We start from the raw sequence: 27,981 nt of genomic DNA on the forward strand, positions 1-27,981 counted from the left end.
TCCCAGAGCAGCAGAGGGGAGCCTGGCTCCAGAGCCAGAAGGGTTAATGTGATCACCACTGGGGGGTGTGTGTGTGTGTGTGTGTGTGCACGCGCGCCAGGAAGACAGTTTGTGCCCCTAACCCAGTCTTCCATCCCGGATGCCTGGGTCCTCCACTCCCCTATAATCAGAGGGGAGGGGCGTGTGCTTCCCAGCCTGTCCCTCCCGGACACCTGGGTCCTCCATCCTTTCAGAGCAGAGCTGGAGAGACATGTCCTGTGTCCCTTGCCCCTCCTTTCCCTCGTGGAAGGGGAAGGGCATCTCCTGTCCTGCTGGCTCCGGGGCTGCCCCGTGGATCCTCCTCCAGGCTCGGGCCCGGTGTCCTGGCTCCAGGCAGGGCCCTAGGATGGCCCCCAACTGCTCAATGCGCCGGTGAAAGCGGCTCCGGTCCCGGGCCAGTTCCTCCCAGGGCCCCCGGCGGGCAGCCTGGCTGGCAAAGGCCCAGACCAACAGGGGGTGCACAGTGACAACGGGGGAGAATCGAACCTGGATGGGGGGGGAGAAAGAGAGGGTGAGGGGAGAACCCAGACACTAAGGACATGGGGGAGAGGCCTAGCCACTAGACACACCCCCTTCCCCGAGCCGAGGAGAGGACCCAGGAGTCCTGGCTCCCAGCCAGCCCCGCTTTAACCAGTAGACCCCACTCCCCTCTCAGAGCCAGAGAGAGAACCCAGGAGTCCTGGCTCCCAGCACCCCCCTGCTCTAACCACTAGACCCCCCCCCCCCCCCACACACACACACTGCACCAAACTTTCTGCTCCCTAGAAGCAGCTGGTCTGAGCCAGCTCTCCCTGGGGGGAGGGGGAAAGGCAGCCAATGACTCACTCGCTGACGTCACCCCCTTCCGGAAAAGCCCAGTGTTACACCGAAATCACCAGATGTTTCCTAGCAAAGGGGAGGGGGGGCTGCGGGTCGGGAGTGAGGGGCACCAGCAGGGCTGGGATGGGGGGAGCCCAGGGGCTGCGGGTCAGGAGTGAGGGGCACCGACAGGGGAGGGGGGGCGCAGGGCTGGGCTAGCAGGGGCTGCGGGTTGGAAGAGAGGGGCACTGCGTAGCTCTCGGGGCAGGTGTGGGGTTGAGATGCCCAGCTAGGAGAAGCCCCCCCAGGACCCAGCAGGCCTGTTTCACTCCATTGCATAAGATTCCCCTGGTGGGAAGGCAGGTGAATCTGATGTCACCTCCTGAAATTACCCAGCAGGCCACTGGGTCTGTGCTTAGGGAAACTGATCAGAGGAGAACCCAGGAGTCCTGCCCCCACCCCCCTCTATCCACTAGACCCCACTCCCCTCCCAGAGCCAGGGAGAACCCAGGAGTCCTGGCTCCTAGCCCCCCCTGCTCCAACCACTAGACCCCACTCCCCTCCCAGAGCCCAGGAGAGAACCCAGGAGTCCTGGTCCCAGATCACCTTCTTAGCTGTCCGGTTGCCCTCAGAGTTCGAGGTCTCCACCTTGATGGGGTCGCCGGCTCCCAGCTCACAGCACCGAGTCCTACTAGGGACACCCTGTCTCATAGGCCAGGGCTTCTCTGGGGGTTTCCAGGGGTCCCCTTCTTTTTCAGCCTCAGAATCTGACCCGCGGAGGTAGAAGGAAACCCGGAATTCCTGGTTCTTGGGCCGTGGCGGGGTGGGGCCCGGGGGGGCCCCAGCCAAGCGTAGCGGGTTGAAGGGGTCCTGCCCACGGCACAGGGTCCCCCACAGCGCTTCGTTCTCCTCACGCCAGGCGTCATCTTCCGGCTCCTCTGAATCAGTCCAGTCTGCGCCCAAGCAGCCCCCTCCATCATCTCCCTCCTCCTCGCTGGGCCAGTCTCCAGTGTCATCGTCGTCCTCCTCCTCCGAGGGGCAGTAGAACAAGGACAGGACATGGGGGTTCCTGGTGACGGGGTGCCCCAGGTCTGTGCCACCCTGTGGGCAGCTGGGGGTGTCTCCCCCAGGTGGCTTGAGGCCTCCTTCAGGTTTTCCACCAGCCCTGTGACATTCCCTGTACTGCGGGGACCAGGATGGACCATCCTGAGGTTGCTTCTGACCATCTCCAACCTCCTCCAGATGTTCCTCCATCTCCAGCCAGGCCATGGCCTCTTCCCCACAGTTCACTCCCTCCTCCTGGTCATGGGACATAGAAGGAGCTTGGGGGCTTCCCCCTGAATTCTCTCCTTCTCCCCAATGGGGGGCTGGCCCCTGGGACGCAGCGGCACCAGCTGCAAAATCCTCTCCTTCCTCAGGGGCTTCCTGATGTGCCGGGAGCGGGGTGGCCAAGCCGTGGCATGGGCGGGCCAGCCCACTGCTCTTCCTCCTCTGCCGCCTCCTCATCATCACAGCTACCGGGAGGCGATGCCAGTAACCCAGGAGTGACATCGCAGCCCAGGTGAGCACATCCAGGAGGCCACCCAGTTGTGGGGACAAGACGCGGAGCATCTTGAGCAGGCTGGAAGTCGCGGTTCCCTCGGGGGCTGGAATGAGGAAGGGAGACACGTCAGTGCCCGAGAATCCAGCGGCCAGGTGTGTATGTGGGGGGGATGGGGCATCGTTGTGGGGCTCCCAGATCACTCTTTGGGAAAGTTCCCAGCCACAGACACCCCCCCCGCCCTTCACCCAAGTGGGGGAAAGAACCCAGGCATCCCAGCTCCTATCTGCTCTATATTAGATTTCCCTAGAGCTGGAGGAAGAATCCAGGAGTCCAAGCTCTCCCAACCCTGGCAGATGGCTCCTGAGTGCCATCACCTGGTACCATCAGCCCTCAGTAACCTGCAATGACTCAGAACGAAGAGGGGAGGGTGGCTGGGAGCCTGGACTCCTGGGTTCTGTCCCTGGCTCTGTGCCTCAGTTTCCCCTCTAGCTTTTTGTTTGTTTTTTTTCTTTTGGGCAGAAGCACTAAGAGGCTTCCAAGCCTCTGGAGTCTCGGGTTGAGTGACTCTGAGGGAGAGCTGAGCGTGTCTGGCTACACCCCTACCTGGAAACCGGGGACACGCACACCCCACTAGGTCCCCAGAGCTGCAGAGGGGGGTGTCAGATCAGCACAGTTTCATTCTGGTGTTGGGGCTTAGGGCTAGATTGTGGGGGCTGTGATGCGGTGTGGGGGGGTGATCAGTGGGTGGAATAGGGATCAGTGTCAGAGGGAGGAGGGGCTGTGGGAGCACCCCTGGGGTGCTGGTATGCAGCCCTTCTGAAGAAGGGGTCCCCTGAAGAGTGGGGAAACACCCCAAGTTGACACTCCTCCTACAGCATAGCTTACCCCATTGCAGGGCACAGATCCCGAGGGGGAGAAATGTACATTGGGGTGTTGAATAAACAGGGGACAAGATCACCCCGATGTGGGGCACTTGGGGTCAGAAGGGGGGGACTGAGAATAAGAGAGAGAACAGACCCCCCCCCAAAACAGGACACAACAGGGTGGGGCCATTGACCAGGGAGTGGGGGGGTGTACAGAGTCAAGGATGGGGGAGGGAGGAATGAGATGAGGGGGTTCAGGGAGGAGGAGGAGTTTGGCTAGGGCAGAATAAGGGGTGCTGGGGCCTCAATTGAGCAGGAGGAGCACAAGGGTGCAGGTTGATTTGTGGGGTGCAGGGGAGAATAGAGGGAGTCAGTGGGGCAGGGAGACACTAAGGGGCGCAGGTGAGACTGGGAGGTCAATGGGACGCTAAGGGGCGCAGGGGAGACTACGGGGGTCAGTGGGGCGGGGGACGCTAAGAGGGGGCAGGGGAGACTAGGGGGTCACTGGGGCGGGGGACGCTAAGGGGGGCAGGGGAGACTAGGGGGGTCAGTGGGGCGGGGGACGCTAAAGGGGGCAGGGGAGACTAGGGGGGTCAGTGGGGCGGGGGACGCTAAGGGGGGCAGGGGAGCCGGATCAGGGGAAGCGGGGGGCTCCGTGCTGCCGGCTCCCCCAGGGCAGGGCATTGGGGGCCCCCTTACCGGCTGGGCGGGCGAGCAGGGCGCTGCAGCAGCGGGCTCCGTGGGGCGGGCAGCGGCGGCTCCATCGGGTCTGGCTGTTCTGTGGCTGCAGGCAGAGAATTGTGGGCGGGGCCGGGCGCGCCAGGTTATATAGCGCCTGGCGCTGACGTCAGCGTGACGTCACAGGGCGGGGGGAGGGCGACAGCGCACTAGAGCCCGGCACGTGCCCAGCCACACACAACCTGGCACCTGCCCAGCAGTGCAACACAACACAAGACACACAACCCAGCACGTGCCCAGCAGTGCAACACAACACAACACAACATACACAACCCAGCATGTTCCCAGCAGTGCAACACAACATACGCAACCCAGCACGTGCCCAGCAGTGCAACACAACATACACAACACACACAACCCAGCACGTGGCCAGCAGTGCAACACAACACAACATACACAACCCAGCACGTGCCCAGCAGTGCAACACAACACAACACAACACAACATACACAACCCAGCACGTGCCCAGCAGTGCAACACAACACAACACAACACAACATACACAACCCAGCATGTTCCCAGCAGTGCAACACAACACAACATACACAACCCAGCACGTGCCCAGCAGTGCAACACAACATACACAACATACACAACCCAGCACGTGCCCAGCAGTGCAACACAACACAACACAACATACACAACCCAGCATGTTCCCAGCAGTGCAACACAACATACACAACACAACATACACTACCTAGCATGTTCCCAGCAGTGCAGCATAACACAACACAACCCAGCATGTTCCCAGCAGTGCAACACAACACAACAGACACAATCCAGCACGTGGCCAGCAGTGCAACACAACATACATAACACACACAACCCAGCACGTGGCCAGCAGTGCAACACAACACACACAGCCCAGCACATCCCCAGAAGTGCAACAATGCAACACAACATACACAACACACACAGCCCAGCACGTACCCCTCAGTGCAACACAACACAATACAACATACACAACCCAACATGTGCCAAGCAGTGCAACACAACACAACACAACCCAGCCCAGCAAGTCCCCAGCAGTGCAGTGCTACAAAGCAGAGCAATTGGAGACAATACAGGGCATCCCCAGCAACATGTACACAACCCAACCCAGCATGTACCCAGCAGTGCAACGCAACACGTACACAGCACACATCAGAGCACCACACAACCGCCTTCCCTAACACACACACAACAGTCCACAATGCAGCGCATACACAACACAACACACACAACAGTCCACAATGCGCTACCTGCACAACATAGTGCAAGACAACAAGTCCTGATCCATCACAACCAGCACACACAGCCCCTCCCAATGCAGCACCTCTCCTGCCCCACCCAACACACAGCACAGCAGGGCAGCCAGAGTGCCACACCCTTCACACAGTGCAAACCATGGGGAACAAATGCCACACAACAGAGCAAATACACAACACAGTCAAAGTCCAACACAGTCACAGACCAATGCACGCACAACACCCCAGTGCAAATGCACAACACAGTCATAATCCAACACACGCAGCACAACGGAACAAATATACAACACAGTCACAATCCAACACAGCAGCCACACAACACAACTACATCCAACACAACATGCACACAACCCTGCCCGGTGCACACACAACAGAATCACAACACCACATACACAATAGAGCCTTCACACTACCATTGCACATAAAACCCAATCAAAGCAACACAATCCCAAGCAATACACAACACAGGCAATGCAACCACAAGATAGCAACTCAGCACAATCACAACCCGCTCCGGGAGTCTGCCCAGCACACTGAACACATACCACTCGACAATACTGCGCAAGCCCAACACACACAACACCACAACCTAGCAAAACTCGACACAAAGTACCACCAGACAATATAACAACACAACACAACAGTAGGCACAGCACACAGCACAGAGGCCCCGGAAACACAGCACAACCCAGGGATGTTCAACACATCATGCAAACACACACTGCAACACAACACCCTCTGGCGGAGCAGCACAAAAGGTGACACAGCATGTGGCACACAACACAATGCTGCGCTCCAGAGATACGCAACAACACAACCACCACTAAACCTCATACCGAACTAAACATTGTATGTGTGGGAGCCAGGACTCTGGGTTCTCTCCTCAGCTCTGGGAGGGGAGTGGGGTCTAGTGGTTAGAGCAGGGGGGCTGGGAGCCAGGACGCCCAGGTCCTTTCTAGCTGTAGGCGACACAGGGGACCCAGTTCAGGCCTGGTGGGGGGTGGCTTGGGATCCCCGTCACACTCCTGCCGGGCTGGGGTTTCCCTTGAAATTCCAGGCCTCAGCTGCAGTTTCACTGTTAGTTTTCACTGTCACTTTTCGAGTTTGTTTTTCTTCCGTTTTAAAAGTGGCGTGAATGGAGCTTTTCGTTTGCTTCTGTCCCAGGCAGCTGAAATAGTTGGTTAGGGGGTGGGGGGAGCCAGGACTCCTGGGTTCTCTGCCCAGCTCTGGGAGGGGAGCGGAGATGGGTGGTTAGAACAGGGGGTCTGGGAGCCAGGACTCCTGGGTTCTCTGGCCAGCTCTGGGAGGGGAGTGGGGTCAAGCGGTTAGAGCAGGACAAGGGCTGGGAGCCAGGACTGGGTTCTCTCCCTGGCTCTGGGAGGGGAGGGGAAGGGAGTCTGGTGGTTAGAGCAAGAGGGGTTAGGAGCCTGGACTCCTGGGTTCTCTCCTCAGCTGGGAGGGGAGTGGGGTCTAGTGGTTAGAGCAGGACAAGGGCTAGGAGCCAGGACTCCTGGGTTCTCTGTGTGTCTTGCTGCCACCCTGTGCCTAAGTTTCCCTGTTTGTGAAATGGGATAATGTTCCCCTTAGGGACGCACCACGGACATTAACATGGTCCCCTTTATGGATCCCCACTACTCAGGGTGCACTTCCCCTGGCAAACCCCGCCCCCCATCTGCAGCGGGGGAGGGGAGGGGGGGAAGGGACGTGGCCAGACATGCAGCGCCCCCGGGAGCCACGGGCAGGTGCAGGGGCCGGGACACCGCCCTGTCCTGAAGGTGTCCGGCCACACGGGGGCGCCAGATGCTCAGGCCAAGTGTGTGTGTGTGTGTGTGTGTGTGCGCGCGGGGGGGGGGAATGACCCTGTATCTGTGGGGTGCATGGGTCAGCGCCCCCAACACACACCCCTCCACCTCCAGGCATCTCTCTGGGTTCCCAGCCCTCCACGCTAACCCAGTCCGTCCTGAACCAGGGAGAGAACCCAGGAGTCCTGGCTCCCATCCACCCCCCGCTCTAACCACTAGACCCCACTCCCCTCCCAGATCCAGGGAGAGAACCCAGGAGTCCTGGCCCCGAGCTCCCCTGCTCTCTGTCCCCGCCCGGCCCTGGCTAGGCTGTGGTGGGAGGGGAGTGGACCGAGAGAAATTCTCTTTGTCCCAGTCTCCTCCGGGAGCCGGGCAGTTACTCCGGGCCGGGGTGGGGGGTAAGAAACAGCTGAGAGCGAGAGAAGGGGTGGCTGGAAATAGAGGGGGGGTGATGGGGATAGATAGATAGATGAGGTGGCTGAGGATAGATAGGAAGCGGGGTGTAGGGGGATGGAGGGCTAGAGGGGTGTAGCGGGACAGGGAGAGGGGTGTAGGAGGCCGGATGGTAGAGGGGTGTACGGGGATAGATAGGAAGAGGGTGTAGGGAGATAGGAAGAGGGGTGTAGGGGGACGGAGCTAGCGGGGTGTAGGGGGCTAGGAAGAAGAGTGTAGGGGGACTGAAGGCTAGAGGGGTGTAGGGGGACAGATGGTAGAGGGGTGTAGGGGGACAGGAAGAGGGGTGTAGGGGGACAGATGGTAGAGGGGTGTAGGGGGACAGGAAGAGGGGTGTAGGGGGACAGATGGTAGAGGGGTGTAGGGGGACAGGAAGAGGGGTGTAGGGGGACAGATGGTAGAGGGGTGTACGGGGATAGATAGGAAGAGGGTGTAGGGAGATAGGAAGAGGGGTGTAGGGGGTCGGAGCTAGCGGGGTGTAGGGGGACGGATGATAGATGGGTGTAGGGGGCTAGGAAGAAGAGTGTAGGGGGACTGAAGGCTAGAGGGGTGTAGGGGGACAGATGGTAGAGGGGTGTAGGGGGACAGGAAGAGGGGTGAGGATGGGGATGGACGGAAGAAAATAGGGAGAAAGGAAGGTGGAGTGAGGGGAGGAGGAGGAGGAGGGGGAACAGGAAGCGGGGAGGGGGCAGGCGGCCGGGCTGGGGGGCCGAGGGAAGAAGGGGGGCAGGGGGGCAGAGAGGGAGCTGGGGGGGAGCGAGAGGAGACAGGCACTGGCCCAGTGGGGTGTCGCTAAGATCCCCCCCCGAGCGGCCCGGACCCCAGCGTGTCCCATTGGGAGCCAGGTAAGAACTGCCCCCCAACCAGTCCCCCAGCCCTGCCCCGTCCCTCCACAGCGCCCCCCCATCTGTCCATCCCTCCTGGCATCTCAGGGTGGGGGGCGCAGAGCAGCTGGAATCAATGGGGCGGTGGGGTTGTGTGTCTGCCCCCCGCTCAGGCCCGTGGGCGCGGATTCCTTAGGGGGGGCACATACCAGGCCCCATCCCGGGCACCAGCTGGCATGGGGAGGGAAGAGTGGGGGAGCTCAGGTTGAGGGGGGGGTCAGAGGGCTAAGGGAGGGGTGGGGGAATTTGAGGGGGTGATTTTCCCCCATGGGGAGAACCCCACAGCTGTGGGGGGAGATGGGGGGCAGGCCGGCTGGGGGACACGGGGGCTCCAGCCAGGGCACTGAGCCAAGGGGGAGGGGCAGGGTGGGGATGCAGCTGGGGGGGGGGAAGGAGGGAGACCAGGGAGTTTTGTCCTGCTCTGAATTCCAACTAAATACCTCGGGCCTGCTGGGGCTTGACGCTGTGAGCTTCCCCACAGCAGTGCCCCCGCCAGGGACCCCAATGTGTGAGTTTCCCCCCCCCAGCCAGGCCTGCTGGGGCCTGACGCTGTGAGCTTCCCCACAGCAGTGCCCCAGCCAGGGACCCTGGCGCTGCGAGCTTCCCCCCAGCAGTGCCCCAGCCAGGGACCCCAATGTGTGAGCTTCCTCCCCAGCCAGGCCTGCTGGGGCCTGACACTGCGAGCTTCCCCCCAGCAGTGCCCCAGCCAGGGACCCTGGCGCTGCGAGCTTCCCCTCAGCAGTGCCCCAGCCGGGGACTTCTCCCGCCGTGTCCCAAGCCGGGGAACGGGTTAAATCCAGGCCCGCGGGTCTCTGACCTCGGGGTGGGGCCGAGCCGTGTCAGATCAGGAATTCCTGGCTTCCTGCGCCCCCCGCCCCCGCAGGCAGCTGGTCCCTGTGTCCCAGCCGGCGCCGCGGCCGGAGCCGGGAACAGAACAAGCGGCTCTGTCGGCCGGGTTCCCCCGCCCAGTGCCCGGGGGTGCGCTGGGCTACGGCGCCTCAGCTCCCCGCTTGATTGATCTGCAGTAAGGGGGGGCAGCAGGGCGTGTTTTGGGGGGCCGTGTAGGTGCCGGGGGTCGGGTTATAGCCGGGGGGTGTCACTGGGGGCTGGGAGTTCTGGGGGCCGGGGTATAGCGGGGGAGCAGGACTGTGTCTGGGTACCGGGGGTCCCAGGGGATGGGGTGTGGCGAGGGGGTTTGTGTCTCGGTTCTGAGGGTCCTGGGCGCTGGGGTATAGTGGGGGAAGGGGGCAGGATCGTGTCTGGGTATCGGGGGTCCCCAGGGGATGGGGTGTAGCGGGGGGGCAGGACCGTGTCTTGGTATAGGGGGTCCCCAGGGGATGGAGTGTAGTGGGGAGATGGGGCTGTGTCTGGGTATTGGGGGTAGCCAGGGGATGGGATGTAGTGGGGAGATGGGGCCATGTCTGGGTATTGGGGGTCCCCGGGGATGGAGTATAGCAGGGGGGGCAGGACCATGTCTGGGTATTGGGGGTCCCCAGGGGATGGGGTATAGCAGGGGGGGCAGGACCGTGTCTAGGTATTGGGGGTCCCCAGGGGATGGGGTGTAATGGGGAGATGAGGCCGTGTCTCCATGCCGGTGGGTCCTGGCTGGGGGCACTGCTGGGGGGAAGCTTGCAGCTTTGCACCGGCCTTTGCCATGGGGCCTTGCTAGCCGTCGCTCTCACCCCTTAGCACAGCCCCCCACCCCAGCTGTGCCCAGGCCTCCCACCCCCAACCCAATGCCCAGGCCAGGGCCATGAATGGCTCCATTCATCCTCTGGCCACCCGCCTGCCCCACCCCACCCCCGGGAATCTGGGGCCGCCACTAGTTCAGGTCCTGCTTTGTTCTCCCACCCACGGGCCACCCTGGACCCTGCGCGCTGGGTCAGGGGAGACCCCAGCCTGTCTGCCTGCTGTGAGCTTCCCTGGAGCGGTGCCCCAGCTGGAGACCCCAGTGCTGCAAACTACCCCACAGCAGTGCCCCAGCTGGAGACCCCAGCTCTGCGAGCTTCCCCAGAGTAGTGCCCCAGACAGGCACCCTGGTGCTGCGAGCTTCCCTGAAGCAGTGCCCCAGCTGGAGACCCTGGTGCTACGAACTTTCCTGCAGCGGTGCCCCCAGTCGGGGACTCTGGTGCTGTGAGCTTCTCTGCAGCAGTGCCCTGATGCCCCAGGCCCGTGTTCTGTTCCAGGCGCGCCCGCCGGGAGCCATGGCCGACGGGGAACGTCCCAGGAGCAGCCTGAGCCAGGCCAGCAGCGTCCTCACCATCTCCTCCGTCAGCCTGGGGGCCGCCAAGGTATGAGGGGCAGGGTTGGGGCTCTGCCAGGGGTGGCCTGTGGAGGGGGGGGCTCGACCCAGCACCCCCTGCCCCCCACAACCATCCCCTCCTCTTCTCCCACCCACAGCTCCCACCTTAAATCCCACAACACCTGCCCCCAAACCTGGGCCCCCTAGAGGGGACAGGCCCCACTCCCCATTCCCCGAGCCAGCCAGTCCCCACCCTGGGGCCGGATGGGAGCTGGCGCCCCCTAGAGGGGAAGGGCCCCGTGCCCCATTCCCTGCCCCTCTGAGCCAGCCAGTCCCTGCCCTGGGGCTGGGTGGGAGCCAGTGCCCCCTAGAGGGGAAGGGCCCCGTGCCCCATTCCCTGCCCCTCTGAGCCAGCCAGTCCCTGTCCTGGGGCTGGGTGGGAGCTGGCGCCCCCTAGTGGCTGGTGTGTGTGTGTGTGTGTGTGTGTGTGTGGGGATTAAGCCTTTCTTGTCCGCCCCCCCAGCCGTCGCGCTCCCTGCGGAGGGTTCACACCTTTGGGAAAAGGGAAAATTCCATCAAGCGGGACCCCAATGCCCCCGTCGTCATTCGGGGCTGGCTCTGCAAACAGGTATGGGGGGGGAGCCGGGGGGCCGCCTTTGGGGAGGGATAGAGGCTGGTAGATTGGCGCCAAGGGGTTGTTAGGTTGGGGGGCAACGGGGGGGAGGTGATCGCTTGGGGGGTGATGGGGCACGGGGGTCTGGGCTGAGAGTTCGGGGGGGCAAGGTCATTGAGATGGGCACAGGGCAGGGACACTCAATGGGGCAGGGGATGGGGAGCGTCTATTAGTGTGGGAAGGTTGTTGGGGGGCCATGGGGGAGGGGCTGTTACTTTTGGGGGGCTGTTGGGGGCAATTGGGCACTGTTAGTGTGGGGGAGGGGCAGTTTTGGAGGGGTGTTGGGGGGCATGGCGGAGGGCAGGTAGTTTTGGGGGGATCTTGGATGTCATGGGCAGGGGCTGTTGGGGAGCACGGGGAGGGGCTGTTACTTTTGGGGGGCTGTTGGGGGCATGGGGGAGGTGATGTTAGTTTTGGGAGGAATGGGGGAGGGGCTGTTGGGGGTACCCCCACCCCCCCAATCGCTGCCTGTGCCCCTCACCCTGCTGTCGGGGCGGCTCTCGTTCCAGGACAGCTCCGGCCTGAAGCTGTGGAAGCGACGGTGGTTTGTGCTGGCTGATTACTGCCTCTTCTACTACCGAGGTACTGGCCCCCCAACCCACCCAGCAGGGGGCGCCGTGGGGAGCGGGGGAGCTCCCGGCTGCCCCAGCCCTGCCTGCCCCACCAGGGGGCGCCGTGGCGAGCGGAGTGGGGGGGAAACCTCCCGGCTGCCCCAGCTCTGCCCTGCCCCAGCAGGGGGCGCCATGGGGAGCGGGGTGGGGGGGTACCTCCCGGCTGCCCCAGCCCTGCCCTGCCCCAGCAGGGGGCACTGTGGGGAGTGGGGTAGGGGGGAGCTCCCAGCTGCCCCAGCCCTGCCCTGCCCCAGCAGGGGGCGCCGTGGGGAGCGGGGTGGGGGGGAACCTCCCAGCTGCCCCAGCCCTGCCCTGCCCCAGCAGGGGGCACTGTGGGGAGCAGGGTAGGGGGGAGCTCCCAGATGCCCCAGCCCTGCCCTGCCCCAGCAAGGGGCGCCATGGGGAGCGGGGTGTGAGGGGGAACCTCCCGGCTGCCCCAGCCCTGCCCTGCCGCAGCGGGGGGCACTGTGGGGAGCGGAGTGGGGGGAGCTCCCAGCTGTCCCAGCCCTGCCTGCCCCAGCAGGGGGTGCAGTGGGGAGCGGGGTGGTGGTGGGAACTTCCCAGCTGCCCTAGCCCTGCCCTGCCCCAGCAGGGGGCACTGTGGGGAGTGGGGTAGGGGGGAGCTCCCAGCTTCCCCAGCCCTGCCCTGCCCCAGCAGGGGGCGCCGTGGGGAGCGGGGTGGGGGGGTACCTCCCGGCTGCCCCAGCCCTGCCCTGCCCCAGCAGGGGGCACTGTGGAGAGCAGAGTAGGGGGGAGCTCCCAGCTGCCCCAGCTCTGCCCTGCCCCAGCAGGGGGCGCCGTGGGGAGCGGGGTGGGGGGGAACCTTCCGGCAGGGGGCACCGTGGGAAGCGGGGTGGGGGGACTCCCAGCTGCCCCAGCCCTTCCCTGCCCCAGCAGGAGGCGCCGTGGGGAGCGGGGTGCGGGAACCTCCCGGCTGCCCCAGCCCTGCCCTGCCCCAGCAGGGGGCACCATGGGGAGCGGGGTGGGGGGACTCCCAGCTGCCCCAGCCCTTCCCTGCCCCAGCAGGGGGCTTCGTGGGGAGCGGGGCGGGGGGAGCTCCCAGCTGCCCCAGCCCTGCCCTGCCCCAGCAGGGGGCGCCGTGGGGAGCAGGGCAGGGAGAGGCAGCCCATTAATCCTCCTTCCTTTTGGGGTCCCCCAGACAGCAGGGAGGAGGCAGTTTTGGGGAGCATCCCACTCCCCAGCTACGAGATCCGGCCGCTGCCCAGGGATGGGAAGAGCCGAAGATTCACATTCAAGGTCAGTCTGAGGGGAGTCAGTCTGGTTGGAACCCCCCAACCAGGTACCCCATTCGGGGTCCCCCACTTGGAGACACACAGAGACCTGAGTTCTATTCCCCATCTCTGGGAGGGGAGTGGGGTCTAGTGGTTAGAGCAGGGGAGGCTGGGAGGCAGGACTCCTGGGTTCTCTCCCTGGCTCTGGGAGGGGAGTGGGGTCTGGTGGTTAGAGCAGGGGGGCCTGGGAGCCAGGACTCCTGGGTTCTCTCCCCAGTTCTGGGAGGGGAGTGGGGGCTAGAGGTTAGAGCTGGGGGTGGCTCTCTGGAGCCCAAGGTCAGAGCCCCTCCTTGCTAACCACCCCCCACATCTATGCCCCAGGCCGAGCACCGGGGGATGCGGACGTACCACTTCAGCGCGGACACCCAGGAGGACATGAATGGCTGGATCCGAGCCATGAGCCAATCTGCTGCCGCCGAGAGTGACCCCAGCACCATGTAGGAGTGGGGGGGTCTAGTGGTTAGAGTGGGGAGGGCTGGGAGCCAGGACTCCTGGGTTCTCTCCCCAGTTCTGGGAATGGAGTGGGGTCTAGTGGTAAGAGCTGAGGGGGGCTGGGAGCCAGGACTCCTGGGTTCTCTCCCTACTCTGGGGAGGGGAGGGAAGTGTGGTCTAGTGGTTAAAACCTGGGGGTGGGGGGAGCTGGGAGCCAGGACTCCTGGGTTCTGGAGTAAATATTCTCTGTCTCTCACCCCATAGCAGGAGCCGCCCTCCCCAGCTGCTCAGCCGGCCGGTGCCCCCCCCAGCCCGTCTCTTCGAGGAGATCCGGCCACTCACGCCCGACCTGGGTCCCGCCAAGAGCATCGAGTCCTTGGAAATCGCTCGGCTCTCGGGGCCCCACTCGTCTGCGGAGAGTCTGTCTGTGACGGGCCGGGGGGCGCAGGGCGAGGGGGGGCCCCTGCCCAGCGGCCCTGCCCCACCCCCCAGCCCGGTCAATGGGGAAGGGCTCGGGGGGGAGCTGCAGAGCCTAAGGTAAGAGCCTCTCGCCCTGGCCTGCTCCAGAAGGGGGCGCTGTGGGGGGGGCAGGGGTACCTCACCGCCCGATTAACCCTTTCCTCTCTGCTCCTCTTCCCCCAGCTCTCTCTCGTCCCGCATCCTGCGGGGCCAGGAGACCTCGGCAGCCACACGCCCCCATCCCGGCCCCCCCAGGCCCTCCCCACGCCTCTGCCCCCCTGAATCTGAACAGCCCCCCCTGGAGCCCCCCTCCCCCTGGGAGCCCTCCACAGATGCCCAGTCCCACATCCGCTCCTCCTGTTCCTACTCCCTTCCCCCCACCCCTGCCGAGCTCAGGGGGGTGCGGGGGGGCCAAGGGGGCCCAGGGGCCTCCTCCATGAGGGTCCGAGCCCCTGAGCTGGCTGCGTCCTGCGAAGAGCTCCCCCTGCTGGTCCAGGCAGGGACCAGCCTGGCCCGGCCCCACACCCCAGTGGGGCGGGTGGATATTGCCCCTGGGGGGGCCGCGCGGGGCAGCAGGACCATCCCTGGGCACCCCCAGACCCCTGCCGACCGCTACGATGTGCGGCCCTCCGAAGAGCCCTGTGCCCGACCCCCTGGGCGCTACCCCCACAGCCCCCACCCCAGCCATTGCCTGGCACGACCCGGGACCCCAGCGGAGGAGAGCCTCCTGCAGACGGCCACGCTGGGCCCTGCCCTGGGGAGACAGCCCCGGAGCCGGGTATGCTGGGGGCGGGGGCATTGGGCTGCAGGGAGTGGGGTGGGGGGGTCAGGAGGGGGCAATGGGCTGTGGGGAGGGGGGTCAGCAGGGGGCACTGAGCTATAGGGAGCAGGGCCGGGGGGTCGGCAGGGGGTGCTGGGCTGCAGGGAGCAGGGCCAGGGGGTCAGCAGAGGGCACTGGGCTGCAAGGTGCAGGGTGGGGGTCAGCAGAGGGTGCTGGGCTGTGTGGGGTGGGGCAGGGGAGTCAGCAGGGGCGCTGGGCTGCAGGGAGCGGGGAGTCAGTGGGGGTGCTGGGCTGCAGGGGGTGGGGTGAGGGGGTCAGCAGGGGGCACTGGGCTGTGAGGAGCGGGGTGGAGGTCAGCAGGGGGTGTGTGCTTTGGGGTGGGGGGTTGGCGCTGTCTGACCCCTATCTTCTCTGCCCCCTGCAGTTCACAGACCGGGTTTACCCCTCCCTGGGGGCTGCCCCACCCCGCGCCCGTCTCCACGGCCGATTGGTGAGTGACCCTCCTCCCGCACCCCCCTTCCCCTGTCCCCCCTTGTCCTCCCACCGCTGACCCTGTCCTCACCCCTTTCTCCCTAGATCTCCCCACATTCGGCCTCCTCTGGCTACCTCCACCTGCCCCCGCTGCCCCCGGTCACCAGCCGCCCCCTAGGAAAGAGGACCTCACTGGGAGCTCCGGTACGTACCCCCTGCCAAGTACGTGCCTCAGTTTCCCCCTCCATCCCCTGATCAGCGCCCTGCAGGGGCGCCTGTGGCTCGGCCGGCAGGATTCCGGCATGGGAGGTGGGAGGGGAACATGGGGGAGGGCTGGATGCCTGAGTCCTCTGCTCCTCACCCTCTTGGGGTTTTTTTCTCTCCCAGCCCCGGACCGTGGCCCCTCTGTCCCGGGACAGGACCCTGCTGGCGCTGCCCAGGGCTCAAAGTGACACCGACGTGAGTGTGTGTGTGTGTGTCTGCGTCCTCTGACCCCCATGCACAGCATCACCCACATGCCCCGGACACCTCCAAATCCTTCTCCGGATCAGACCCACGGGCCCATCTACCCTGGTATCTTGCCTCCCCTCGGATCAGACCCACGGGCCCATCTACCCCTGACACCCAGATCAGACCCACAGGCCCATCTACCCCGGTATCCCGCCTCCCCCTGGATCAGACCCACGGGCCCATCTACCCCTGACACCCAGATCAGACCCACAGGCCCATCTACCCCAGTATCCCGCCTCCTCCCGGATCAGACCCATGGGCCCATCTACCCCTGACACCCAGATCAGACCCACGGGCCCATCTACCCCAGTATCCCGCCTCCTCCCGGATCAGACCCATGGGCCCATCTACCCCTGACACCCAGATCAGACCCACGGGCCCATCTACCCCAGTATCCCGCCTTCTCCCAGATCAGACCCACGGGCCCATCTACCCCTGACACCCAGATCAGACCCATTGGCCCATCTACCCTGGTATCTTGCCTCCCTCCGGATCAGACCCACGGGCCCATCTATCCCTGACACCCAGATCAGACCCACGGGCCCATCTACCCCAGTATCCCGCCTTCCCCCAGATCAGACCCACGGGCCCATCTACCCCTGACACCCAGATCAGACCCATTGGCCCATCTACCCTGGTATCTCGCGTCCCTCCGGATCAGACCCACGGGCCCATCTATCCCTGACACCCAGATCAGACCCACGGGCCTATCTACCCCGATATCCCACATCCCCCTGGATCAGACCCACGGGCCCATCTACCCCGACACCCAGATCAGACCCATTGGCCCATCTACCCTGGTATCTCGCCTCCCCCTGGATCAGACCCACGGGCCCATCTGTCACAGAGTCCGCGGGCGATGCTCTGGAACTGCTCCCCACCAAGCCAGGCAGGACTTTGGGGAGCCTCCTCTCCCTCGGAGCAGACTGTCTCCAGGGCAAGAAGCTCACACGGCTTCACCTCCTGGGTCTCTCCTGGGAGCATTCAGCATCCTCTGCCCCTCCATGCGCTTCCCACAGCGAGTCGCCCAGCGGGGTCCTGGGGAAGCCACAGGGTCCTGCACCCCCACTTCACAGTCAGACGAGACTCTCAGCCAGCTAGTAAAACAGAGGTTCATTAGATGACAGGAACAGGGTCTAAACCAGAGCTTGTAGGGACAGAGAACCGGACCCCTCAGCCGGGTCCATTCTGGGGGGCAGTGAGCCAGACCCCCACGTCTGCACTTCACTCCTCGCCCTGTTGTACAGACAAAACGACACAGGATCTTTTCAGGGGGCAAGACAAAGATGCCACATTTATTATGATAACAATTTGATTTATGACTAATAACTAATATCTTAATTCTTATACACACACAGTATACCTAATACCTATACACACACACACACACCCATCAGATGTTCTGCAGCTGCTGCACAGTTACCAGTCCTGAAGATCGCTTGAGTTCGTGGCTCGAGTTTGCAGCTTGGGTTGGTAGCTCGTGGCGGTAACTGGCCAGGAAAGCCGGGCGCAAGGACGAGCTGGGTCTCTGCTGAGCCTGCACCGATGTCCTTCCATGTTGGCAGCAGAATGTTACCCAGAGTCTCTCATCTCACCCTTCTTTTTTATAGGCTTTCAGTTTGGATTCAAAGTCCATAGGTCTTGCTGTGTCACGTTGCCTCTGGGTTTGGATTGATCACCCGTCAATTGCAGGCCTGACTTTCAGCCTTGAACCTGGGCTTTGATCTTCCTTCTGTTATTCTTTTGTCCTTTTCTTTTTAGGGTGGATGCTTCTTACTTTGTTTAGGGCTGTTGTCTAGGTCTTCAGCTGGTGGGGTTTGACCTTTATCTCATCAGGACAGGCTGGGGCTGGAGGCTGATTCCGTCATCCATCCATACCTCAGTCACACATCTAAACTAACTAATAAGATTACGGCAGGGTCTGCACAAATGAAGGTTGGAGGAGGCTTTTACAAAATGGAGTGAGCGCTTTAAAATGGGGCTTAAATTCCAATATGGAACAGAAGTTACAGTGTAGGCAAGTGTAGTGTGGATGGTGAACAGAAGTTACATTAATAAATTAAAAACAATTTTATTTATCAGTTCTACAGTCCCCAGCCAGCTCCAGACTGCCCCCCCCTCCAGCCCCTCCTCCTCTGCTCAGCCCCTTTCCCGGGCCAGGAGGTCACCTGATCCCTTTGTCTCCAACACCTTCAGCTGGCACCTTTGCAGGGAGGGGCCCAGGCCATCAGCTGCTAGTAGACAGAGTGCCAGGCATTTAGGTGCACTGGCCCTTTGCTCTGCAGCAATCACACACCCTGATCCCACCTAGATACTTAAGAACTGCAGAGGGGACACTGAGGCACCAACACAGTATTCAGAGAAAACATTAAGAACATTCCCAGTTCGTCACACCATCTACCCCGGTATCCCACCTTTCCTGGATCAGACCCACGGGCCCATCTACCCCGGTATCCCGCCTCCCCCTGGATGAGACCCACTGGCCCATCTACCCCAGTATCCCGCCTCCCCCTGGATCAGACCCACGGACCCATCTACCCCGGTGTCCCGCCTCCCCCTGGATCAGAACCACGGGCCCATCTACCCCGGTATCCCGCCTCCCCCTGGATCAGACCCACGGGCCCATCTACCCCAGTATCCCGCCTCCCCCTGGATCAGACCCACGGGCCCATCTACCCCGGTGTCCCGCCACTCCCGGATCAGACCCACGGGCCCATCTACCCCTGACATCCAGATCAGATCCATGGGCCCATCTATCCCGGTATCCCACCTCCCCCCGGATCAGACCCACGGGCCCATCTACTCCGGTATCCCGCCTCTCCCGGATCAGACCCATGGGCCCATGTACCTCGGACACCCAGATCAGACCCACGGGCCCATCTATCCCGGTATCCCGCCTCCCCCCCGGATCAGACCCATAGGCCCATCTATCCTGGTATTCCACCTCCCCTGGATCAGACCCACAGGCCCATCTACCCCTGACACCCAGATCAGACCCATGGGCCCATCAACCCTGCTATCCCGCCTCCTCCCTGGTTTTTACAGCTGAGCATTTTCTGGTATTTGGCCATGCCTTGGGGACAGGAGACGCTCCCCTGGGACCCTTCCTGCCTGAGATGCCCCAAACCTGAACCCTACGTCTGCCCCACGCCGGTAAAATCCTGTCCCCTCGCCCCCCCCACCCCCCGCAAGGGCACCATCTCCGGCTCGGCACCACCTGGAGGCCGCTGAAACAACCTGGTTTTCTCACCCCTCCCGCTTCCCCACCGCAGTATCTTTTTATCTTTTTGCTCCCACCCTAGATTCTCCTGACTAAACTCTGCGGCCAGGACAAGCTGCTTCGGGGGCTGGAGGAGGAGACGGGGCAGCTGCGGGCTGAGAAGGTGATTTCGCTCTCCCTCCCCCGGCCTAGGCAAGGAGTCCCCGTATACCCAGCCCCCCTGCCCCACCCCAGAGCCAGCCGCATCCCAGCTCCGGGTGAGGGGTCCCCGTATACCCAGCCCCCATGCCCCACCCCAGAGCCAGCCGCATCCCAGCGCTGGGCGAGGGGTCCCCGTATACCCAGCCCCCGCACCCCACTCCAGAGCCAGCCGCACCCCAGCGCCGGGTGAGGGGTCCCCGCACAACCAGCCCCCGTGCCCCACCCCAGAGCCAGCCGCACCCCAGCGCTGAGCGAGGGGTCCCTGGATACCCAGCCCCTGCGCCCCACCGGTCAGGCTTGGCAATTGCTTCCACCAGGTGAAAACAGGGGTTGCCCCAGAGTGGTGGTGGGGGGAGGCAATGGGACATTAACCCTTAAGTGCTGGGCTGTTCGTAAGGGAGTGACCCAGCAGAGGAGGGGCCCAGGGGATTTCCCCCAAGACGGGGTGGGACGGCAGGACCTTGCCCACCCCCACTGGCCCCGCCCTGCCATCCAAGGGGTAACTGGGTCGGACTCCCCAGGAGAGGCTGGAGAAGGCCCTGGAGCTGCTCCGGCACCAGCTGGACGAATGCCAAGGCCAGGAGCTGGCGGAGGAGAAAATCTGGTACCAGCAGAGGCGGCTGCAGGAGGAGCTGGTGCAAGTGAGAGCCCGGCTCTGCGACCTGGCACTGGTGAGTGTGAGCGGGGCCACGCCCCACCCCAGAGGAGCCGCATCCCGGCGCCGGGTCCCCGAATAGCCAGCCCCCCGCCCCACCCCAGAGGGGCCGCATCCCAGCGCCGGGTCCCCGAATAGCCAGCCCCCCGCCCTGCCCCAGAGGGGCCGCATCCCGGCGCCGGGTCCCCGAATAGCCAGCCCCCCGCGCCACCCCAGAGGGGCCGCATCCCGGCGCCGGGTCCCCAAATAGCCAGCCCCCCTCCCCACTCCAGAAGGGTTGCATCCCGGCGCCTGGTCCCCGAATAGCCAGCCCCCCGCCCCACCCCATAGGGGCCGCATCCTGGCGCCGGGTCCCTGAATAGCTAGCCCTCCGCTCCACCCCAGAGGGGCCGTATCCCGGCGTCAGGTCCCCGAATAGCCAGCCCCCCGCCCTGCCCCGCCCCAGAGGGGTCGCATCCTGGTGCCGGGTCCCCGAATAGTCAGCCCCCCGCCCCAGAGGGGCCGCATCCTGGCGCCGGGTCCCCGAATAGCCAGCCCCCCGCCCCGCCCCAGAGGGGTCGCATCCCGGCACCAGGTCCCCGAATAGCCAGCCCCCCGCCCCAATCCAGAGGGGTCGCATCCCAGCGCCGGGTCCCCGAATAGCCAGCCCCCTGCCCCGCCCCAGAGGGGCCGCATCCCGGCGCCAGGTCCCCGAATAGCCAGCCCCCTGCCCCGCCCCAGAGGGGCCGCATCCCGGCGCCGGGTCCCCGAATAACCAGCCCCATGCCCCGCCCCAGAGGGGCCGCATCCCGGCGCCGGGTCCCCGAATAGCCAGCCCCCCGCCCCGCCCCAGAGGGGCCGCATCCCGGCGCCGGGTCCCCGAATACCCAGCCCCTCGCCCCGCCCCAGAGGGGCCGCATCCCGGCGCCGGGTCCCCGAATACCCAGCCCCCTGCCTTGCCCCAGAGGGGTCGCATCCCGGCGCCGGGTCCCCGAATAGCCAGCCCCTGCCCCGCCCCAGAGGGGCCGCATCCCGGTGCCGGGTCCCCGAATACCCAGCCCCCTGCCCCGCCCCAGAGGGGTCACATCCCGGCGCCGGGTCCCCGAATAGCCAGCCCCTGCCCCACCCCAGAGGCAGCGGTGGCTCTAGGCACCAGCACGCCAAGCACGTGTCTGGGGCAGGAAGCCACTGGGGGTGCTCTGCCGGTCGCCTCGAGGGCGGCAGGCAGGGTGCCTTTGGCGGCTTGGCTGCGGAGGGTCCGCTGGTCCTGCGGCTTCGGCAGACCTCCCGCAGGCTACCGCCGAATCCGCTGGACCGGGGACCTCCCGCAGGCAAGCCACCGAAGGCAGCCTGCCTGCCGTGCTTGGGGCGGCAAAATATCTAGAGCCGTCCGTGACCAGAGGAGCCCCGTCCCGGCCCTGTGTCCTGTGTAACCAGCCCCCCACCCCACCCCAGAGGGGCCCTGTCCCGGCCCTGTGTCCTGTGTAACCAGCCCCCCACCCCACCCCAGAGGGGCCCTGTCCCGGCCCTGTGTCTTGTGTAACCAGCCCCCCGCCCCACCCAGGAGGGGCCCTGTCCCGGTGCCGGGTCCCTATATAACCAGCTCCCCACCCCACCCCAGAGGGGCCCCGTCCCGGCCCTGTGTCCTGTGTAACCAGCCCCCCGCCCCGCCCCAGAGGGGCCCTGTCCTGGCCCTGTGTCCTGTGTAACCAGCCCCCCGCCCTGCCCCAGAGGGGCCCTGTCCTGGCCCTGTGTCCTGTGTAACCAGCCCCCCGCCCCGCCCCAGAAGGGCCCTGTCCCGCCCCTGTGTCCTGTGTAACCAGCTGTGAGTTTCCCGTTCAGGACAGCGACAGGGCTTGGGGAGATTTCACCGCCCTAGAATACGAGCTGCTGACGCTGCGGGAAACGCTGGCTCAGATCCGACTGCTCGGGCACCCCCAGGTACGTCACCTCGCTAGGGCGCCTCCATCTTGGCGCTGCACTGAGGGGATTGGCCTGGGGGACTCCCTGCCACATGATTCCCCTGGGGTGAATCACTCAGCAAGTCCCTAAAGCAAACCGGGATTGTACAGAGGGTGCTGGGCTGCAGGGAGCGGGATAGGGGCTCAGTCAGGGGTGCTGGGCTGCAGGGAGCGAGGTGGGGGCTCAGCGGAGGGCGCTGGGCTGAAGGGAGGTGGGGGGCTCAGTTGGGGGTGCTGGGCTGCAGGGAGCAGGGTGGGGGGCTCAATCGGGCACTGGGCTGAAGGGGGCTGGGGGGCTCCGCTGGGCTGCAGGGAGCAGGGTGGGGGGCTCAATCAGGGGCACTTGGCTGCAGGGGGTTGCAGGGGGCTCAGCGGGGGGTTCTGGGGGGCGCTGGGCTGCAGGGGGTTGCGGGGGGTTCAGCAGGGGGTGCTGGGCTGCAGGGGATTGCGGGGGGCTCAGCAGGGGGCGCTGGGCTGCAGGGGATTGCGGGGGGCTCAGCGAGGGGTTCTGGGGGGCGCTGGGCTGCAGGGGGTTGTGGGGGGCTCAGCAGGGGGCGCTGGGCTGCGGGGGGCTCAGCGGGGGGTTGTGGGGGGCTCAGCAGGGGGCGCTGGGCTGCAGGGGGTTGCGGGGGGCTCGGGGGGCCCTGTCCCCTCCCAGCTCTAGGGCTGTGGCAGCGGTGGCTGGGAAGCGGGGCCGGGGCCCCCCTGCTCTGTCTGGACGATGCTCTGGGAGCAGGCGGGACGCCGGGGTAGATGGGCCCGTAGGTGGCGCTGGGTCCGATGCTCATTGTTGTGCTGTGATCTTTGCCCTTTGCCCTCAGGAGCAGGGGGCCGCCCAGCAGGAGCTGTGGATGATCGATGACATCACTGCGGGGTTGGGAGCCAGCCCCGCCCCCTACCCCGCCCTGGACCCCAGGACAAGCCCAGGTGCTGGCCGCAGTGTCCCAGGGTGGTGCTAGGGGGCGCTGTGCTGTGGGGGGCAGGGTGGGGGCTATGAGAGGCACTGTGCTGTGTGGGGCAGGGTGGGGGTTATGGGGGGGCACTGTGCTGTGGGGGGTGGGGGCTCAGCAGGAGCCGGGCTGTGGGTCGCTGACGCTCTCTCATCTCCTTTGCAGGCTTCTCTCTGGCTGCCTCCCCCATCCTGGAGCGCGGGGGGGCCTCAGCCCGGAGCCACCTGCCCCTCCTGGGGCCGGACAAGGGAGGCCAGGAGCGCGAGCCGCCACTCAGGGTGAGGGGCCAGTTTTCCGGAGGGGGGAGCGGCACCCAGTCCCTCACCCCTGGGCCGCAGCTCCTGCCAGCCTGGCCCTGGGCTCCCCCCCAGCCCTGCCGGTGCCCCTCACTCCCAACCCGCAGCCCCTGCCAGCCTGGCCCTGGGCTCCCCCCAGCCCTGCTGGTGCCCCTCACTCCCGAACCGCAGCCCCTGCCAGCCTGGCCCTGGGCTCCCCCCAGCCCTGCTGGTGCCCCTCACTCCCGAACCGCAGTCCCTGCTAGCCCAGCTCTGCCCTTCCCCAGCCCTACTGGTGCCCCTCACTCCCGACCCGCAGCCCCTGCTAGCCCAGCCCTGCTGGTGCCCCTCACTCCCGACCCGCAGCCCCTGCTAGCCCGGCCCTGCCCCCGCACAGCCCTGTTGGTGCCCCTCACTCCTGGGCCACAGCCCCTGCCAGCCCGGCCCTGGGCTCCCCCCAGCCCTGACGGTGCCCCTCACTCCCGACCTGCAGCCCCTACTAGCCTGGCCCTGGGTTTCTCTCTGTTCCCCTGCAGACTGTGCCAGCTGGCGGCCGGGAAGAGGACCGAGCAACAAGGGGAGACGCCTGGGTCTCCCGGCCCCCCCAGAGCCCCTCTAGAACGGGGGCCGGGTCCCCTGAGCTGGACGGAGGGCGCCCCCTGCAGGAGATGGATGTTGCAGCACCAGGTGCGGGTCCCCCACCATGCCCAGGTCGGCTGGGGCAGCATTCGCCCTTCGTCTCCCTTTCCAGCCCCCTCTTTAACCCCTGCTTCTCCCCCCCAGGTCTCAGCTCGCCTCCGGCCGCCCCCCACCAGCCCCAGAGCCCGAGCCCAGGCCCCCAGGAGCCCCGAGATCAAAGAACCGAGGAGCTGCCAGCCAAGGTAGCTGGGCTCCCCCCTTCCCCTGGGGGTCAGCGCGTGGGAGCCCGGACACCTGGGTTCTCTCTGGCTCTGGAGAGGAGCGGGGTCTAGTGGTCAGAGCAGCGGGATGGCAGGCAGGACTCCTGGGTTCTCTCCCCAGCTCTGGGAGAGGGGTGGGGTCTAGTAGTCAGAGCACGGGGGGCTGGGAACCAGGACTCCTGGGTTCTCTTCCTGGCTTGGGGGGGGAGGGGGGATTGTGGGTGTGTGGTTAAAGCAGGGGAGGGGGGAGACCTGGAAGCCAGGACACCTGGGTTCCCTCCCTGCCATTCTCTCCCCCTCCCAGGCGATCACCATGGACCCTCCTGGTCCCCACCGGGCCCGGATGAGTGTCCAGGAGCAGCTGGAGCGGATGCGCCGGCACCAGGAAGGCCAGAGGCAGCAGGAGGGGGGCAGACCGAACCCCTGGGGCTCCCGGCAGGGCTTGCTCCGGACCAGCGCCAGCCGGGTGGGTACGCAGCCTGCGGGGAAGGGGTTGACCGGCTGCCAGGGGGCGGGGCATGTCCCGAGGCCACACCCACTGTGTCCCCAGACCCCCAGTAAAGCCCACATCTCACCGATCCTGTGATAAGCAGGATGCCTGGGTTCTCTCCCTGGCTCTGGGAGGGGAGTGGGGTCTAGTGATTAGAGCAGGGGGAGGCTGGGAGCCAGGACTCCTGGGTTCTCTCCCGAGCTCTGGGAGGGGAGTGGGGCCTAGTGGTTGGAGCAGGGGGGGCTGGGAGCCAGGACTCCTGGGTTCTCTCCCTGGCTCTGGGAGGGGAGTGGGGTCTAGTGATTAGAGCAGGGGGAGGCTGGGAGCCAGGACTCCTGGGTTCTCTACCGAGCTCTGGGAGGGGAGTGGAGTCTAGTGGTTAGAGCAGGGGGAGGCTGGGAGCCAGGACTCCTGGGTTCTCTCCCGAGCTCTGGGAGGGGAGTGGGGCCTAGTGGTTAGAGCAAGGGGAGGCTGGGAGCCAGGACTCCTGGGTTCTCTCCCGAGCTCTGGGAGGGGAGTGGGGCCTAGTGGTTGGAGCAGGGGGGGCTGGGAGCCAGGACTCCTGGGTAGAAGGTGGGTTCTGCTGTGGGGGGCAGCACTGGCTAGTGGGGTGGGGTGGGTCTCCCCAGAGCTCGAATTCCTGGAGGGAGCTTCCCCCACGTTCACTTCCCCCTCCTAAAATTCCTCCTCCAGCTCCCTCTTCTGACTCACCCCCCCGACCTTGGGCCAGAGCCGACCCAGACCCACACGGAGCCTCCACTGAAGGGGGGCCAGACCGGGGGGCCCTGGGGCCGGTCTCCCCCACCCCTCGAGAGAGACCGTCACCGGGTCATCACCCTGGCGTACGCACTAGCCACAGAGGCCTCCGAACGCAGCAAACTCATCACAGGTAATGGGGCAGGAGCCCGGACTCCTGGGTTCTGTCCCCTCTCAGGGACCTCTCTTTCCCATCCCCCCCCAGCACCACTCCCATCCCAGCTGGGAAAATAGCTAAACAAGTGAAGTGAGAAATGGCTGGAATCTGGTTCAGCTGTTCGGGGAATTTCTGACTCCTGCTGGCAGGTCCCTGGGGTGGGAACAGGTGTGTGGGGGGGCAGGGGTGGTCCCTGGGGTGGTGGTGGGGGGGAAGGATGGGAAAGGCCACGTTTCTCTCTGTGTCTAATTCGTTAAAGCTCCCAGGAAAGAGACAGATGCCTGAAGGGGTCCCCATGTTCCCAGCCCCCGCATCCCACCCCAAAGGTGGCCGCATCTCAGTGCCGGGGGAGGGGTCTCATATAACCAGCCCCCACTCCCTACCCCAGAGGTGGCCGCATCTCAGCGCCGGGGGAGGGTCCCCGTATAACCAGCCCCCGCGCCCCACCCCAGAGGTGGCTGCATCTCAGCACCGGGGGAGGGGTCCCCGTATAACCAGCCCCCCTGCCCCACCCCAGAGGTGGCTGCATCTCGGCGCCGGGGGAGGGGTCCCCGTATAACCAGCCCCCGCACCCCACCCCAGAGGTGGCCACATCTCGGCGCCGGGGGAGGGGTCCCCGTATAACCAGCCCCCCTGCCCCACCCCAGAGGTGGCCGCATCTCAGTACCGGGGGAGGGTCCCTGTATAACCAGCGCCCCTGCCCCACCCCAGAGGTGGCTGCATCTCGGCGCCGGGGGAGGGTCCCCGTATAATCAGCCTCCCTGCCCCACCCCAGAAGTGGCTGCATCTCAGCGCCGGGGGAGGGGTCCCCATATAACCAGCGCCCCTGCCCCACCCTAGAGGTGGCCGCAACTCAGCGCCAGGGGAGGGGTCCCCGTATAACCAGCCCCCCTGCCCCACCCCAGAGGTGGCTGCATCTTGGCGCCGGGGGAGGGGTCCCCGTATAACCAGCGCCCCTGCCCCACCCCAGAGGTGGCTGCATCTCGGCGCCGGGGGAGGGGTCCCCGTATAACCAGCCCCCGCACCCCACCCCAGAGGTGGCTGTATCTCGGCGCCAGGCGAGGGGTCCCCATATAACCAGCCCTCCTGCCCCACCCCAGAAGTGGCTGCATCTCAGCGCCGGGGGAGGGGTCCCCGTATAACCAGCCACCCTGCCCCACCCCAGAGGTGGCTGCATCTCGGCGCCGGGGGAGGGTCCCCGTATAACCAGCCCCCCTGCCCCACCCCAGAGGTGGCCGCATCTCAGCGCCGGGGGAGGGTCCCTGTATAACCAGCGCCCCTGCCCCACCCCAGAGGTGGCTGCATCTCTGCGCCGGGGGAGGGGTCCCCGTATAACCAGACCCCGCACCCCACCCCAGAGGTGGCTGCATCTCGGCGCCGGAGGAGGGGTCCCCGTATAACCAGCCCCCCTGCCCCACCCCAGAGGTGGCTGCATCTCGGCGCGGGGCATGTGTGTGTCAGTGACTCTGGTCTCCTCTCTGCAGGGAAGAACCCGCCTGAACCCCAGCTGAGGGCCAATCCGGACCCACCCCCAGAACCGCTGGATGCAGTGACCAATCAGCACGTGCTGTTTACTCCCACACTCCCCCGGGGGCACCCAGAGGCCAATCACGTCGAGGCCGAACCTTGTGGCCCAGCCAATCGGAACACAGCATTTAGCAGCAATTCAGCGCAGCAGGCGGGAGCGGCCAATCAGGTGTCGTCTGTTGCCGAGCTTTCCAATTGGTTTTCACCCTTGCCTGAAGCAGCCAATCACTCAGCACGTCTGTCAGAAGCAGCCAATCCAGCATCACTCCTGTCCAAGGGGTCTCATTGGGCACCCCCTTTGCCCACATTGGCCAATCAGACGTCGACCTCAGACAAGCCGTCCAATCGGGCATCGCCTCCGTTCTGGGCCGCCCAAAAGGAATGTGGGGATTGGGCGGCAGAGCAAAGGATTGTGGGTAACAAGGGCATGGCCAATGGCAGGTGTCAGGGGCAGGGTGGGCGTGCTGTGCCCAGACAGGTGGTGGCATACCTGGGCGAGGGGAGCCAGCCAATCAGGATCACCCTACTGCAGTCCAGCTTCTAGCCCATTGGCTGAGAGGGAGGGTCAAGTCCCACCCCCTCTGCCACCTCCCCCTGGGGGGGCTCTAAGGGGGGCTCAGAGGTTTGGGGTTCTGCTCCTCCCTGCCCTGCTGATGCCCCTCACTCCCGACCTGCAGCCCCCTGCTCGCCTGGCCCTGGGCTCCCTCCCGCCCTGCTGGTGCCCCTCACTCCTGACCTGCAGCCCCCTGCTCGCCCGGCCCTGGGCTCCCTCCCGCCCTGCTGGTGCCCCTCACTTCCGACTCGCAGCCCCCTGCTAATTCAGCCCTGCCGGTGCCCCTCACTCCCGACCCGCAGCCCCTGCTAGCCCAGCCCTGGGCTCCCCCAGCTCTGCCGGTGCCCCTCACTCCCGACCTGCAGCCCCCTGCTAATTCAGCCCTGCCACCTCCCGCTCTGCCGGTGCCGCTCACTCCCGACTCGCAGCCCCCTGCTTGCCCGGCCCTGGGCTCCCCCTCAACACCCACCCTGCTGAAGCTGACCGTGAGCGGGGGGTCTCATGAGCACCCAGAGGGGGG

The 27,981-nt window shown here is 65.4% G+C and overlaps 2 protein-coding genes across 7 annotated transcripts; one reads left to right on the forward strand and one right to left on the reverse strand.

Moving 5' to 3' along the window:
* Window positions 1-101: 101 nt before the first annotated feature.
* PPP1R15A (protein phosphatase 1 regulatory subunit 15A) lies at window positions 102-3,986 on the reverse strand. Its single transcript, XM_050927715.1, has 3 exons — window positions 3,943-3,986; window positions 1,444-2,483; window positions 102-525 (listed from the first exon to the last, which is right to left on the reverse strand). The coding sequence occupies exons 2-3, from the start codon at window positions 2,446-2,448 to the stop codon at window positions 118-120; spliced, it is 1,413 nt and encodes a 470-aa protein (XP_050783672.1). The 5' UTR covers window positions 2,449-2,483; window positions 3,943-3,986; the 3' UTR covers window positions 102-117.
* On the forward strand, window positions 2,451-27,815 carry PLEKHA4 (pleckstrin homology domain containing A4). Of its 6 annotated transcripts, none has more exons than XM_050927674.1 (21): window positions 2,451-2,532; window positions 10,554-10,658; window positions 11,133-11,237; window positions 11,792-11,864; window positions 13,053-13,150; window positions 13,507-13,622; window positions 13,882-14,154; window positions 14,260-14,854; window positions 15,282-15,347; window positions 15,434-15,532; window positions 15,716-15,787; window positions 19,141-19,221; window positions 19,781-19,930; window positions 21,736-21,834; window positions 22,676-22,781; window positions 22,970-23,082; window positions 23,616-23,766; window positions 23,863-23,960; window positions 24,283-24,444; window positions 25,162-25,357; window positions 26,866-27,815. In XM_050927674.1, the coding sequence occupies exons 2-21, from the start codon at window positions 10,572-10,574 to the stop codon at window positions 27,450-27,452; spliced, it is 3,327 nt and encodes a 1,108-aa protein (XP_050783631.1). In that variant the 5' UTR covers window positions 2,451-2,532; window positions 10,554-10,571; the 3' UTR covers window positions 27,453-27,815. The 6 variants fall into 6 exon arrangements, with proteins under 6 accessions (XP_050783631.1, XP_050783630.1, XP_050783633.1 ...); XM_050927673.1 differs by lacking the exon at window positions 2,451-2,532 and adding an exon at window positions 8,251-8,328; XM_050927676.1 differs by lacking the exon at window positions 2,451-2,532 and having other exon boundaries at window positions 9,940-10,658; window positions 24,283-24,448; window positions 26,866-26,963.
* The last annotated feature ends 166 nt before the right edge of the window (window positions 27,816-27,981 follow it).

The sequence above is a fragment of the Gopherus flavomarginatus genome, chromosome 18, assembly GCF_025201925.1.
Source record: "Gopherus flavomarginatus isolate rGopFla2 chromosome 18, rGopFla2.mat.asm, whole genome shotgun sequence".
In the NCBI taxonomy this organism is placed as follows: domain Eukaryota; kingdom Metazoa; phylum Chordata; order Testudines; family Testudinidae; genus Gopherus; species Gopherus flavomarginatus.